The 16300-nt window shown below is 35.3% G+C and overlaps 1 protein-coding gene across 2 annotated transcripts in view; it reads right to left on the reverse strand.

Annotated features, from left to right (window-relative positions):
- GPM6A (glycoprotein M6A) overlaps nt 1-16300 on the reverse strand; it is a 323189-nt gene that overhangs the window by 52393 nt on the left and 254496 nt on the right. For both annotated transcript variants that reach the window (XM_058524926.1, XM_058524925.1), the window contains exon 2: nt 1477-1669. In XM_058524926.1, coding sequence (XP_058380909.1) covers nt 1477-1669 — 193 coding nt within the window. The remainder of the gene's footprint in view (nt 1-1476; nt 1670-16300) is intronic.

A 16300-nucleotide genomic window follows, 5' to 3' on the forward strand; every position in this document is an offset into this window, starting at 1 on the left:
TACTCTGTCCAGGAGTACACGCCCTCTACTTCCCAAAGTAGCGAATTCTTCCTCTATTACTTCATAGAAATGTGTACTTCTTTTCTCTTTTCATTTTCACGGAAATCAGCAACTTTAAAGAATAAAATAACAAACACAATTTATGAGCAATACTTTGTTCAAGACAATCTTCCTTTAGCTGATGGATTATTTAAAAATGTATCAATATGATATATTTTCTGATACTGGAGTTGGAGGAAAATTGTCTTCTACCTAGAAAGTTGTCGGGATTGACCAAGTGTTGTCTTAGATTAGAGTCTTAGGTTATAATTACACCAGGTCAGCAGAAACTGCCATGAGTAGATAAGAAACATGATTAACTTCTTTTCGATGGAGTTACAAGAGTAAAAAGCAAAGTAACTCTAACCAGCCATATAACCACTAAGATTCATTAAGTCTAAAATCATCTTATTCCATAAAAAGTATATATAAATTAAGAAGGTTTGAATTTATTTAGAATGATAAAATAAAGCAGCACGAAAAACATTATAATCACACGGTATCAAGAATCATGAAATAAACGCAAGAAGTTGTAGCGGCAATAAATGCTACAGTGGCTAACGCAATAAAAGTCTACCCTCTGCTGGGATTGTGAAATAAATTGTACTAAGTGAGTTATTTTTTGTTGTTGTTGGCATGAAATCACTGAATAAATTATCTGAATCAGGAATTTATTTGGAAATAAATTCTTCTGTAATTCAATCCTCACCTTTTGCTCCTTTAATATTAGGCAATAAAGGAGTGAAACTTGAACAGCAAACTCTTTTTTACCTCCAAACTATGTTTGAGTCACCTTTTTAAAAAATATTAACATCACCATAATCTCATAATCCCAGGAGTTTACATTTTATGGGTAAAATGATCGTTTTAAGCATAACTGGCGCTTGCGAAAAGGTGCTCAATATTTCTCATGATTTATTCTTTGACAGAAGTCAATAAGAATCTTTTGCAAAGTTTACTTAAGTGTCACATCATTTTTGTGAGGCAGGGAAAGGAAGATAATAGCATACCCACGGTTGAATTAACATTTTTAAAAAGGGGAGCATCCACAGACTTCTGGTGATTTTCCTAGAATCAGCGAAGAGTCTACACATTTATACCTGGCTCTGTTCTCTGTTCTATTCTATTAGAACAGCCTCTGCTCAAATTTGAAGAGGAAGAGAAATGCAAGTATTCCACTTAATGATAACCGAATTTTGGATAAAACTTTACAGTCAAATTAAAACACAAATGAAGTCCAGATTAAGCTGACCTCTGATCTGCTGTGTCTGTATTCGTGGTAAAGGTCAATGTCCTTTTGACTCGTATCTGTATATCCTAAGAATTTTTTTCTTCGTATGTAACATTGCCTCACTTAACTCTAAATCCCTGTTTATGCAACACACAGCAATGTGTACATACACTCCCAAAATAAGAAGCAATACTAGAATGACTTACATGGTAAAGACGTCCAGTGTATCTCCAGTGGTTCTTGCCATCTCAAAGTAGGTTTGCAGAATGTTGACAGTTCCAGACAGCGCTTCATGACCACAGCCACAGAAGAGGGCAACTCCAGCGTAGAGCAGGATGGTGGCAATCAGAGATGCGTAGGGAATGCCTCCCAGGCATTTAATACAGCACTCAAAACACCCTGCAGAAGATCAACAGAAGAAAAGTTAGAAATTAATATTTTTGGTTAATCTGATTAAATTTCTTTTTTTTTCTTTTTGCTGAGGAAGACTGGCCCTGGGCTAACATCCATGCCCATTTTCCTCTACTTTATACGGGACGCCACCACAGCATGGCTTGCCAAGCAGTGCGCCAGTGTGCGCCCGGGATCCGAACCGGCGAACCCTGGGCCACCGCAGCAGAGCATGCGCACTTAACCGCTTGCACCCTCAGGCCGGCCTGATTAAATTTATTTTCAAACTTCAGCGTTAAGGGCAAGTATATGTGCACTTACAGATGACATCAGGTCAAACATATAAATCAAGTCCTAGGCTGCCCTAGAGGGTATAAAATCAAGTTTCTTAATATAAACCCATGCTCCACAGACAAGAGAATGCTTCCTTCCACTGAGGGTTTCCTCTTCCACCCCAAAACCAACAGAAGCCCTTCCTTCCCAACTCAGACTGCCTAGAATAATCTTCACATACATGCACGCATATCATTCTATCTTAACTTTATTACTTTCAAATTTCACATGCTTAAGTTTTTGCATCAATGACATTTATTCTTTTGAACTCCCTGTAGTTGTATCTTTTAAACAATGAGTCAAAACCTGTTAGCTGTGGGTGAGCCCAATTTAGTGAACTTTGACCAGCAATTTTTAAAAATAAAAGAGAATAGACTAGCCAATATCTGAGTGCATTGCATGTAGAAAGGCAAATCATTTTAGAATCCTTTGAGTTCAGATATTTCTGTACATCATCTTTGTAGTGACTCATAATGCAAAATCTATTTCTTGCTGTGGTTAAAAAAATATTAGAAAGATACTGTTACAATAGAAAAGAGAGACCAGGCAGGTTAGACCATATATCCACCACTGCATGTTTTTTGGCAAGTTTGTCATTTTGATTTCATCATTTGTAAAATGCTGACAGTAAGAATTTCCCTCAATGAATCTTGTGAGCATTAAATGAGTTAATACATAAAATAGTGCATGACATAGGGTAACTACTCATTAAATGTTACATCTACCATTCTTAGACGTTATTTTAACTATTATCAATATAAACTATTATCATGTTGTAGAATGATTTTCAAAAATTCTTTAACCACAGTAATCACTTTTGTTTTTTGAAGTTTCATCACTTTAGCCTTTAATTTTCAAAAGATGACTTTAAACATTTAGTCTGAGACATCAGAAAAACATGATTATTAATATTCAACATAAGTATCAGAATTTCCTAGGTGACTTCTAGATATTTTCTTCTAAGAGATTAACTAGAAATGCTTAAGTATATACATGCTTTGTAATAAGAAATATTGATGAGATATTACGTGCCAGTCAGTGGTGAGAAAGGAAACTTCACGTAAGACGAATTCCTAAGATGCTCTCAGTTTCACCTCTGTCCACTTCTGTCCCTTACCCATTCCCCATACATATCCTATTCCAAAGATTTCCTCCTACTTTTCTCCTTTTGGAAATTCTTGATCAAATCTCCTTTTGTAATGTTCAAAAACTCTCCACATAACTGACTTTTTCTTTCCTCAGAAACAAATATCAAATGAGATGAGAAAATGGATTAGTGTTTATTTTACTTAAGTAAGTCTTAGGAAGATCCGTGTGCACTTTATCTAGAATGCATATATGTTTAGAGCAACACATGATACATGCAATAATTGCAAAGTTCCTAGGTGAAGTAACTCTATATTCAGAAGGTGGCCTAGTCTGTTATTTTAATATTGATCACTGAACTGGCCTTCTTAAGAGAATTTATGGCTCATTTATTCTGCTCCAGAGGAGGTAAAAAAAAGAAGTGTGAACACCTCCTCACTTCCATAGCTCTTGGTTGTACAGGCAAAATCATTTCCTGAACATTCATCCCCCGACACACACACACACACACACACACACACACAAAACACGGAGAAGTAGAAAAGGATAGAACAGCTTGACACTTCATACGATAGGAAGAATTTCAGCAGCAGATGGATGAGACCAGTGTGTGTAGTATCTGAATGTCATTGAACACAGTTTTGGGTGGAGATTAACAGGGTAGCAGAAAAATCTTTGGACTATCTCTGTCTCTCCATGTCATAAAATTTAAAAATAAAGACAAAAGAAAAAGAAACAAAGCTAGTACTAACCCAAAGAAGACTTACCCTTAATTTTGGCAAGTGCACCAAACAGCCCCATGATCTCAAATTCCATTCCTTTCTGATTTTTCTCTCCTACCATCCACAAAGACTTTGATACAGGTGTGTGAGATTTCTACTGCAGACATTGAGGTGTCAAAACCAGATTAACCTTTCAATAAACTTCAAATTCATAGGTAGGAATTACCTTTGCTGGGTCCTAGACCTAAAGCTCATAACAGAGTAAAGATAAAACCAGAATGAGAATGGCCGAGGAGCAAATGAAGTGGTAAGCCCATAGCTGATCACCAGAACTGCCAAGGAGGACTTCTGATTAATTCTACTACTAATTTCTAATTTACAGTTTCTACTTATTTCACATTTTCTCCATTGTGGTTTAGATGGACCAATATGAGCCTCCAGGCAAGCAAGCCTAGTTAACTAGACTATACATGCAAAGGAGGGGGGAGCTATTACTGTCATAGTTAATTATATCCTTGAGTAGTGTCTTTTAAATTTGGAAAAACATGAGATAAAGTTCAATACTAGGTAAACCTAAATCAACCATCCTGAGTTAATAGGCATTCTCTAAGGAGAATGAGTTTAAGATCTCTGAATTAAATGGAAATATTTCTTTTACTCCCTATTTAAATGCCTCAGAATTATATTACCCCTATTGACAAATACAAATTCCTCTAAACCTCCATTACTTTCAGGTCAGGCTAGAATATTTCAATTGAAGTGTTGATCCTCTGCAAAACTGTTACTCAAAGGAAGAAACTTTAAGTATCTCATCACGCACATTTTGCACTTATAATGGGCTAGATCCTAATTAGCCCCGCTCTTCCGCAGGGCCTGAGTTGCCGATTGGATTTAAAAGAAGATTCTTAGAACTTCTATCTGGGGAAGTAGCGCATCATTTCAGCGTTCTCTCCAGCTGCCAGAATCCCACGTAGTTGCTGGCAGGGGAGTTTCTTTCCACCCACAGTGAGAAACAGCCTTGGCAGAGCAGCAGAGTCACCATAGCAACCATGCTCCAGGGCCCAGGATACGGTCCCAACAACCATCCTTTAAGGCTGAGGATTCTGCTGCCACCCTTCACCACGTTTTTACTGCACCTCAAATGAGAAACCACTCTATTAAATGAATATCAGTGAAAGCATTGTAAGTGGAGTGCTGGCACTGGAGAAAATACCTTTCTTGAGAAAATCTCTGTAAAAACAATAAACATTACTTTGCATAGGAAACATTTTCAATACAAATATTACAAGAATAGAGCCAATGATTTTCAAATAAAGCTGATGCTTCAAACACTGAACACAGAATTTACATGCTATAGACACTATCTATATACACAAGGAAGCATTTCTCATATCCAGTTCCTGGTTGTATTTTTTCAAATGAACTAACACTATGCCTTTACTTTCACATGAAAAAAAAATATATTAAAAGAATTATAAGACTTTCTTTCCAACACATTCTCAAACAATAGCATTGGTTCCATGTTTATGGGGGGATAGATTGACTTGTCCTAATATAGTAATTTCAAAACAAAATAGAAGCTCTTGAGATACTTTTAATTTTTAAAAAGAAGAAATATATGATAGTTTACTTCCTTTTAAACATGGTGAGATAAATACAAGCCTTTGCTTTTGCTCAACCCACAAAGTGCACCAAAATAAATAAAGGGAAAAGAAACTAAACCAACAAGAAAAAAAGCATGGGAGATAAACAACTGAGAAGAGAGGCCAACACAACGGTGGGTTCTGGAAAAGAGATTGACAAGTGAGATTGATAAGAGACTGACAATTTATTCATTGACAAGTTTTTCCTAGCACCATTTACCAAAGAGTTGATTTTTCCTCTACCGAATCACAATTGCACCTATGTCATTACCAAGCATCCAGAGAGGTATGGGTCTGTTTGTGAGCTATCTATTCTGCTCAGTGGGTCTATTGGTCCATCCTTGAGCGAATACCATACCGCCTTATAGTTTGTCTTGGTTTGTGGTGGAGAAAATTTCCGTTCATCTTCCTCACGTGTATCATGCTATTCATGGCCCTTTTACATTATCATACAAATTTTAGAAACAGTTTGCCTGATTCCACAGTTTAACTCATTGGGATTCTGATTGGTATTTTTATACAGATTTTGCATCTAGAAATTTTGCAAAATTCTTTTGTTGATCCTCTGAATTATTTTGAGTTGCCTATGTTGATAATTATACCATTTGTGAAGATTTTGAGCTTTCTTTCTTTCTTTTCATCATTTGTACCTTTTTATTTATCTTTCTGTTGACTTACTCTGTTGGGGAGAATACAGTGAGAAGAGTAGCAATAATGATAATAAGCACCTTTTCTTGATCCTAATATTAAAGAAAACACTCGCCAGGTTTTACCCTTAAGTGTGATGTTTGCTGTTGGTTTATTGGTTAAAGAAGGTCTCTAATTTTGAATTCCTTAGCATGCTTTTTTCCCATCTGTTGAAATAATTTTATTTTTTTCCTTTTATCTGCCATTCCAATAAATTTTTCTAATTTAAAATAAACTTGCATTCCTGAGAAAAATCCAACTGAGTCATGCTGTATTTTTTACTACAGTGCTGAATTTGTCATGCTAACATTTTCTGCAATACTTTTGCACTTATCAATTCATTCCACACATAGTTTTTGAGGCCTCACCAGGTGCCAGGCACTATGCTAATTGCTGGAGCTGTGGAAGTAAATTAAATAAACAAAAATCTCTCGTTCTAGAGGTGGGAGATGGATCATAAACAAGACGCAGAAGTAATATTTGTGAGATTGTGAAAAGTGCAGAGAAGAAAACCAAAACAGGGAAGAGGGGTAGGGAATATTGGAATAATGGTTTCATTTCTTCAGGAAAGGATTAACTGAGATGACATTTTTTAAAAGACGTGAAGGAGGTAAAGGAGCCATCCAAGAGGATCTCTAGGAAAAGTGGATTTCCAACAGAGGAAAAGTAAATGCTAAAATTCTGAGGCAGGTGTGTGCTTAGAGTATTTGAGGAAAATCCAAGAAGCCAGCAGTGGCAAAATAAACAAAGGAACCTAAGATGAAATTAGAAATGTAATGGATGAGGAGAGGGATATCTAGGTTAACGAATGTGACCAACATCTAATTTTTGCTTTCTTGTTTTGGAATCAAGTTTATACTAGTCTTGTGAAGTGATCTCCTCTTTCTGTACTCTGGGGAGGTTTGCACAAGGTTTAGCTGCATAACAAATGTTCGATAGAACCAGCTAGTAAAACCATCCAGGCTGCATTGTACTTTATGGGAAGAATTTTAACTACTGTCTATTTTGCTAATGGTTATAGAACTAATAAAGTTTTCTATTTCTTCTTAAGTCTGTTTGCTAAGTTCAGTTTTTATAGGCATTTGTAAGCCTAATATAAGATTTAAAATTTATAGTGAGGTTGTCCATAACTTTGTTTTATAGTATTTGTAATTTATTCATCAGCTGCACATATTTCCTTTTGTTTTCCCTGATGATTTCAATTCCCTTCCTCCCTACCTTCCTTCCTTCCTTTCTTCCTTCCTCCCTCCCTCCACCTCTCTATCCCTCCATCCCTCCCTCCCTGTCCCCCACTCTTCTCTCTTCTTCTTTCTCTCTTTCTTTCTTTATTCTTAAAGTGCATCAGTCAGGATAGCCTATGTTTTATGTTCTATGTTTGCTACAAAAATAAAAAAAAAATTCAATAACTTAAAACATCAGATTTTATTTTTCAATCAGTCTTTAATATTTCCATCCCAGGTTAGTAATGAGGCTCTCTGCCCATTATAGCCCATTCAGAAACTCAGGCCAATAAAGGAGACATCATCTTGAACATTGCCAGTCATAACATTAGAATAAAAAATATCAGGAAAGTCTCATCTTGACAATTAAATACTCTGGGCTTCAAGTGATATATGCCATTTCTACTCACAGTCCAAAAGCTAGAAAGAATCACGTCTCCCCCTCGACCACACAAAACAAAAAGTGCAACTCTACCATGTTTCCACAAGACAGAGGGCCACAAATACTTAGCAAATAACACTGATGGCTATCATAATAAGTAATGTCGATAGTTTTTCAATATTATTATTCTTTTCAAATAACCAATTTTGCATGATTATCTTATGTTTCATTAATTTCTTTTTTAAAATTATTTCTTTATTTTTACTTTCTATGGGTGTACTTTGCTACACAATTCATAATGTCTTGAGATAGATGCTAAACTCATTAATTTTCAGTCTTTCTTCTTTTCTAACATAAACATTTGAGAATATAAAGTTCCTTTCTAATTTTACTTGAGTGAATTCCCCAAGTTCTAATAGTAACCTTTTCATTATTGTTCAGTTATAAGAATTTTCTAAAACTTATTGTGATTTCTTTTCGACATGCAATTTATTTATATATTTGTTTGCTCTGGTTTTTTTTTTGGTTTAATTTCCAAACGTGAAATTTTTCTATTTTTTAGTTTGTTACTTGTTGGTATCTTAATTGCACTGTTGTTAAAAAACATAGTTTATTAGATAGCTATCTTTTGGAATTTATGGTGATTATTTTTAAATTAATTCTTAGACTTGAGTTTTTCAGTCTCCAAAGGCAGCAGAAATTAAGGTCACAAACTCACAGGACAACTGGCTTGTGTATCAAATTCTGAGAAGACTTTTCTCCCCATCAACCCACCCAAGGTAAAAGACAGGTAATTTTCTTTTCTGTCTTACACAGAATTTTTGTCATTATTGCTGTTCTGTTTTTTTTTTTATTTTGTTTCATTTTGTGTTCTTGGTTTAGCCTCTCACTGAAGCCTTTTAGAGTCCTGGTTTTTAGACTGTTTTCAAGTTGACTCCCCACCTAGGAACTCAGGCTGTTTCCTAACCTCTGCCACCAGGACACCAAACATAAAGCCAAGGAGACCAGGAACATGAAAATGATCACAGAGCCTGCTGTTGGCTTCAAAGCCATCTTGCTGATCCCTCTGAACTCCTCCTTTGGCTTTATTTTTGGCCTCTAAGGATTCTGCGTACTCTTTTGTCAGTACACCAATGTAAACGTATACAAGTAAATATGTTTTAATTATATCTATATTTTAAATATATCCATATTTTAAATACACACATGTATGAATTCCATAATTTTAATTGTTTTGGCACAGCAGAGTTTTTCATGTTATTTAGTCTGCCATACTGCTGGGAGTTCACTCTTAATTATAAAGGGACAACAAAAGATCACCAGGTATTTGAGGAATAGCTCCAATCTGAAAGAAGGAAACCAGAATAAACACACACAAAAGGGATGCAGGGAAATGAGAGACAAAGCAGGCAGCCGACGAGAGTTTAAAAAGGGTTCATGCCACACAAATACACACACACGTACGTATATTCCCCTAGGATATAATTAAATACATTGCATTCTTGACATGAAAGTAGATGCTGAAAATAGGTAACTGCAAAAAAGTTAAAAGCTCTTATTAAATAAAAATATGATAGCAGAAGTTTAAATTTCAATGGAAGGGCTAAAAGACAAAGAAAAGGAAATCTATGGCAAGGTAGAACAAAAAGAAGTTAGAAATTGGAGAGAAAAGATAAGCGACTTAGAAGATCAGATGAGGAAGTCCAATATCCACATCCAAATATAATGAGGTCTATCAAGGAAAACAGAGAAAACAAAAATTAGCAAATTAATGAACACTATAAAACAGTTTCCTAGAATTGAAGAACTTGAGTCTCCAAATGAACAGGACTTTCCTTTTGGGGCTGATTCCCTTTCTGTGGTCCTCACATCCCCCACTACCTACTGCTCTCCTGCAGATCACGCCAACACCAAAGAGGACGAGAGGTCTGATGCCAGATTTTGTGACCAGGATAGCTCTTCCAATTACAGCAGTTGGGGCCATGGATAGTATGTGTCTTAGACAAAGTCATCATCAGACAAGGCAAATGTGAAGTTATCAGCTAAAGTTAAAGGAAATAATTTTTCAGAGGACTATTTTTGAAAACTTGTAACAATTCAACATAGTCTTAGAATTCTTAAGTGTCTGGAAATGTAAGTGTCATGGAGCCAACCTGATTTCTCTTATTTTATTATACAAGGAAACATGTCCCTTGGATAGAAATGGTATAGTCACAATTAAATCAAGACTTGACTGTACTAAATTTATTTCACAAGCTCACTCTTTTTTCCTCTGCCTTGCCAGCAACATGGACACTGAAACACTATATCAATATTCAGCGAATGCTTTTTGACCACCTACTAGTTCTATACGCTGAGTATGCAGGAATGACAAAAAAAAAAATGTCTCTACTCTATGCAAGCCTACAGACTAGTGCGAAATAAAATTAGAAATTTCTAGCACCTTTGCAGAAACTTTTCCAAAAAATTTTTATCTAAATATCTAGTTTTGTGATATCTTGAGTGTCCAATCAGAGCAGCCAGGGTCACAGGATTCATCAACAAATGAGAGAGAGTGGCAGTGGGCTTGGAGTTCAAAGTTATTTAAACAATAGCAGAAAAATGCCCTTGGTGTAAAGTGTAGCATACTAAAAAGATGAGCAATACGGTAACTGTTCAAAATTGTGCTTCTGGAGCATGCTTTACGCTGTAAAGTTTATAGCAAATGGGCTTTCTAATAGTTAACCCTTTAGATTAATGACACGATCATCTACATTTTTAAAGCATTCTAGAATATAATCCAAATAATCCCCAAATATTATTATAAATTTTATTAACATTTTATTTAAGTATATTCCTGGCCTAAACATAGTACCCTAACACAGAGTTAGGGTAAACATTTGAATAATTCAGAATAAAGTGGCCTTATCAAGATAACAGACTCAAATGACAGGTTTTAATGTTAACTATTTTATTCATTGCTATAATCCTGTGCTTAAACAAATCAGTTCCTAATTTAAAAAGAACATCTTGAAAAAGGAAAAAGAATGCAGAGTTTGGAGATTTTCTTCATATCCTTCTAATTTTGTGGCTGGGAACCAAAATCACCAGGGTTTTTGTCAAAAATAGAGATCAGAGGATTCCCTCCATTAAAACTTTGTCTGTTTTTATCAAGTGTTTCTGTGGATTCTGATGTACAGATGTCGCAGCCTATGGAAATCATGCAGTATTATATAAATCATATTAAATACCTGACATGCTTTCCAACGAGTTGATAAACTAAATATACATGTAATGCAAGGATTAAAAAGGATTTAATCTAAGAATTTTGAACAAATTATTAAACAAAGTATGCAGTTTATAACTAAACAACATCAATAAGAATTTTTTGAACATTTCTAATGCATCAGAAACAGCGCCAAGATTTTTAACGTATTGACTGGTGTGATCTCCACAGCAACCCTATGAGAGAGGTATAATTACATACAGGCAATTTCTTACATGATTATTGAGAGCTAATATTGAAAAGCACGTGAAAGTCCATGTATTGTGAATTTTCCAGAAGAATGATGACATTTTTCTTTTAAAAATGTTTTTACTATGGAAATTTTTATAATATTAATATTTTATGATTCAGATAGTTTTTAAAAAAATATGTCACTAATTACAGAACATTCTGTACTGGTCAACATGACTTAGCAAGAATGTTTTGATTAATTAAACTTATTTCCCAAAGGCAGAAAAGTTAATTTCCTCAATAATGATTAGAACCATACTCTTCTGACTGTGATATATAAGCCCCTGGGTGAGAAAATAATCAGGTGGAGACATGTTTCTGATGTACAATGAGAGCAATCCCTGGAAGGACAAAAATGGAGTGCCAAAATTGGTCCATGTTCCAGACACCTGGAGGATTCTGTAGAACACATCTGGCTTGTTCAGATGATGCTCAGAGATCCAGCTAAAACCCTCATCCTCCCCCGTAATGAATGGACCAATGGACATCAATATTGGCCTGGCTTGTTTCCTCACAACATTCAGGCCTTTGTTCAAAATGCGGCTTCTTTTTTTGGATTATCCACTGCTGCCTAACAAGTCATCCCAAAAATATATTAGCTTAAAACAGTATATTATGATTTCTCACATTTTCCTGGGTTTACTGGACTCAGATGGACAGTCTTCACTTGGAATCATTCAAACAGTTTCAGCCAAAAGGTGAATGGGGCTGGAGTCATCTGAAGGCCAAAAGGTGAATGGGGCTGGAGTCATCTGAAGGCCAAAAGGTGAATGGGGCTGGAGTCATCTGAAGGCCAAAAGGTGAATGGGGCTGGAGTCATCTGAAGGCCAAAAGGTGAATGGGGCTGGAGTCATCTGAAGGCTTGATTGAGCTGGGTGTCCAAGATGGTTTCTTCACTTGCATGGATGGTGCCCCAGCTAGCATGCCTGGAGCAGCTGAGGGCTTCCTAAGAATATCTCATTTCAGGTGGTCTCTCCCAACAGCTAGTTTAAGCTGACTCACAGCACAGTGAGACATAATGGATGGCTCCATCAAAGCAGGAGCTCCAAGAGAGAGAAAGCAGAAGTTTCCAAATTTCTTAAAGGCTTAGCCCAGAAATGGCAGAGCATCTTTTTTGCCACATTCTACTGTCAAAGTAGTCACAGGCAGTCCAGATTCTTGGAAGTTGAGAAATTGACTCCAACCTGGATGGGAAGGGTTGTAAGGAGTTTGTCATCATCGTTAATCTGCCACAAGACCTTCCAGTTTAAAATTGAACTCTCTGGCCCAAGAACTGCTTTGTTTTTCTCCCCGACACTCATCAGCATCTGAGATATTATTTATTTTACTTGTTGACTTTGTTTACTCGTTTCTCCTCATCAAAGCGTAAAAGCTATGAGGATCCTATTTTCAATATTAAAAAGTCTACTGGAAACCACGTATTCATTGATGATAAGGTAGAATTCCCTTAATCGTAACATATCTTGTTTTTTTTTTCTGCTGGGAAAGATTCGCCCTGAGCTAACACCTGTTGCCAATCTTCCTCTCTTTTTTTTTTTTTCCCTCCCTGAAGCCCCAGTACATAGTTGTATATCCAAGTTGTAAGTCCTTCTCATTCTTGTATGTGAGCCACCACCACAGCATGGCTACTGACAGACGAGTGGTGTGGTTCTGTACCGAAGAACCAAACACAGTCTGCTGAAGTGGAGCGCGCATAACATATCTTAGAGCTCATCATTTATTAACAAACATTTATTGTTTAATTACATATTTTTCTGCATCAGTACTTATCACTTGGTCACCAGTGAAGAGCTGCCCAGATTGCCAACACTTCTGCTTTAGTTGGAATTTTATAATAGAGTACAGTAGCTCTAGTATTAATTGTCATTTCCATATGTGTACATATAAGTGAGCAATAAAATAAAAACATTAATCATTACTTAAGTCTCTTTAGATAGACAACTAGAAAGAAGGGAGAACCTGTGATAAAATGGATCCTCTAGGAGAAACTGGGGATAGGCTGCTTGAAATGGAAATATTTCACACTTAACGTGAAGTACACAATTTACCCTGCAGGTTTCATTCTTGGCTAATATGGTGAACCATGTATTATAAAAACATTTTTAAATGTCTTCTGCACGTCACAAAAGAACTGCAATAATTGCCAAAAATTTTCAGTATAATAAGGCATTCCTTGTTGTGAAATAAGCATTATGTGTCATATCCTGAAGCAATATGGCATTACAAGGTAATTTAAAAATTTTGAACAGTATATAATGCTTTGTTAAATTGCATTAATTAAATACAGCAGTTTAGATTCCAGATCAAGTATCCTAAACCAGTGCTATATTTGAACCTCAAGATCAAGGCAATTTTAAGATGCTTTTTATCTTTATGATCACTGAGAAATTTTTTATAACCAAAATAACAACAGCAAAAGCAGCAATAGTTTGCTTATGTCATTATGCCAGATACTCTCTGGATTTTTTAAAAATAAACTTAGTGTTTGCACACAGTATAAGTTTACTCTTATAATTAAATGGATTTATTAGCCTTTTAAAGGGAATATCTGAATGCTTTATGAATACCTTACACACAATTTAAATCATCAACAAATATCATTTTGATCTATATTTTGTTATATTGTTACTTTAAAAACAATAAGAGAATCAGTCTTGAAAAAAGAATAACGTTTATATTATTAAAATTAAATTGGTCAAAAAATAAAAAAAACATATTGATCAATGTTTCAAACACATGACAATAAAATAAAAGTATCGATAACAATTATCTTTGAAACTCCAGCGAAAAAAGGCAGAGATGGATCATCTACTAGCATACTTCAAGTATCTGATCAAATACGTATCATTTTAATAGAATTGGAGCATACTTAAAATATAACTGAGGAATTTGAAGGCATACTTGAAAATAAAAATATAACTTTAAGAGCTAGTCACTAAAATAACTACCAACTAATTCATAATTATGAATTAAAGTTGTAAAAGAAAAATTAGAAAATAAAAAAATACACATTCTCTTTTAAAAGCTAGCATGAATTACTTACAGAAACTTTATTTCTTTAATTTTAGTTCACGGAAATTCACTATGCCATTTGCAGATACAACCATATTTCTCTAAATGTAATGATAGGCTTTTAATGCAATCTAGTATTTTAGAATTTACACATTTATCTAAATTTAAAGAACATTTTGTTCAGAAAGGCAGATATTAAAAATTTCTATGTCATAGTTACTACAATATACAAAAATTTGGCATGAGGCAAAATTTAAAGCCATATTCTGAAACATCAAAATGATAGGACTATTTTAAAATACAATTCCTACATCAAAATGTTATTTCAAAACATATACAGTAAAGAGACCAAAACAAACCATCTCCTGATAATCACATTATGCTCTTTTACCATGAACATTCGCAGAATTTTCAAAATAGGTATAGAGCAGTATTTTTTCACAATTAGTCACAAATTGTCACAACTTGTTAGGAGGAAAACTCTCTTCTGTGGTCCTGAAGTACTGTGAACAGCATCTGAATTGTCTAATGTATATTTGGAAATAGGCAAAATGGCAGCATTTCAAAGTAGAAATGTCAGTTCTGCAGGCACTCTCTTTTCTCAAGCACCAGGGACTTTAAAAAGCTAAAATATATTTTTAAATCAACAGAATAATATTTTTCTTTTCCTTTCTCTCGCTGTGCCTGTCCCTATCCTTCTCTCATTAGAGGAGTTATTGTCATGTGCTCTGCTCCCTAAAGACCAAGGAAGCATCAGTTCAAAGTCTCTAATAAATCTTTTTAAATGTTGTCGAGGAAATGTTGATTTTATTTGAGCCAAGCAGAAGCCTGTCATTTGGTTGCTTCTATTACAATCTGAATGAGCACCGTGATCACAAAACAGAGATGCACTGTTTTCTTATTACTGCAATTTTCACTCTCTGCTAATTTGCCCCATACCCCAAACACTTAATGTCCTTTGCTTCTTTTGATCAGATCCCATATGACTCCTAGATAATGGCGGTTGCAAAATAAAGGTTTAGAGAGAGATAAGAAGACTCTACAAAGCAGCCTGTGAACATAACGAATAAGCCCTTTAGCTGTTTTCGTATCCTGCTCACCACAGGGTGCATCTTTAAGAGAGCTCTATGTATGAAAACCTGCACTTCACATAAATCTTTGTATTTCACGTTACTAATCCCCAGAATTTTATGAATACACACAAAGCTCATTTTCTGTTCCTGCCCGTCACCTCTAGTGGCTGTGAAGTAAAAGTAAGGATGGCTGGAAAAGTAACAGAAGAATGCCCAAGGAAAACTGAAAAGGCAGATGTATTAAATAAAACATACGATTTTTATAACCTCTAGTACAGCCTCTACACTTAGGTATAGTGCCCCCGTACTGTGGTTGGCGTGTGATTTGATAATCAGCTTCTGAGATCAGGGACTAGGATTTACTTATCTTTCTACATCCAGCATGTCATACAGAGTTTGGCTCATAAACATAGAAGCACGGACTAACTGCAAGAACTTACCTTCTATCTCTATTTGGTGCTGTTTTTCATTGTTTTCGTTACCTATGTACAGGAAGGCTAAGTCAACTTTACCCATCAAAATGTCTATCCGTCAATTTCAACATGTCAACTCAAATTATACTGGAAAAAAATATATTGGAGTCACGGCAATAGAATCAAAAGATGGAGCTAAACCCGAGGAAACCTTAAAAGTGTATTTCACAATGTAAAGAAAAATAGTAATCTCTGTCTTTGGCTGTGACCGGTCATTGCTGAGATATGATTAAAAGACCCCAGAGAAAGTAGCAGCAGAACAGTGTAATATTTCTGCTTTTTTCCATAACTAGTAGTTACTTAAACTTTTCTAGTGCTTAGTTTTTTTCTGTTTTTAAAAAAGCAAAATCTAATTTTAAAAAAACTCCACTGGGGTGTTGTGCGGGATGTGGGATTGGCTTTCTTACCCTTAAAGCTGCCGCATAGACTCATTAGCTTAACGTTTTTCTCAAATCACTGGAAAGTCCTAGGTTAGATAATTCTTAAAGACACTGCTTACTAAATAAATACATT

The sequence above is a fragment of the Diceros bicornis genome, chromosome 29 (assembly GCF_020826845.1).
Source record: "Diceros bicornis minor isolate mBicDic1 chromosome 29, mDicBic1.mat.cur, whole genome shotgun sequence".
NCBI classification, from domain to species: domain Eukaryota; kingdom Metazoa; phylum Chordata; class Mammalia; order Perissodactyla; family Rhinocerotidae; genus Diceros; species Diceros bicornis.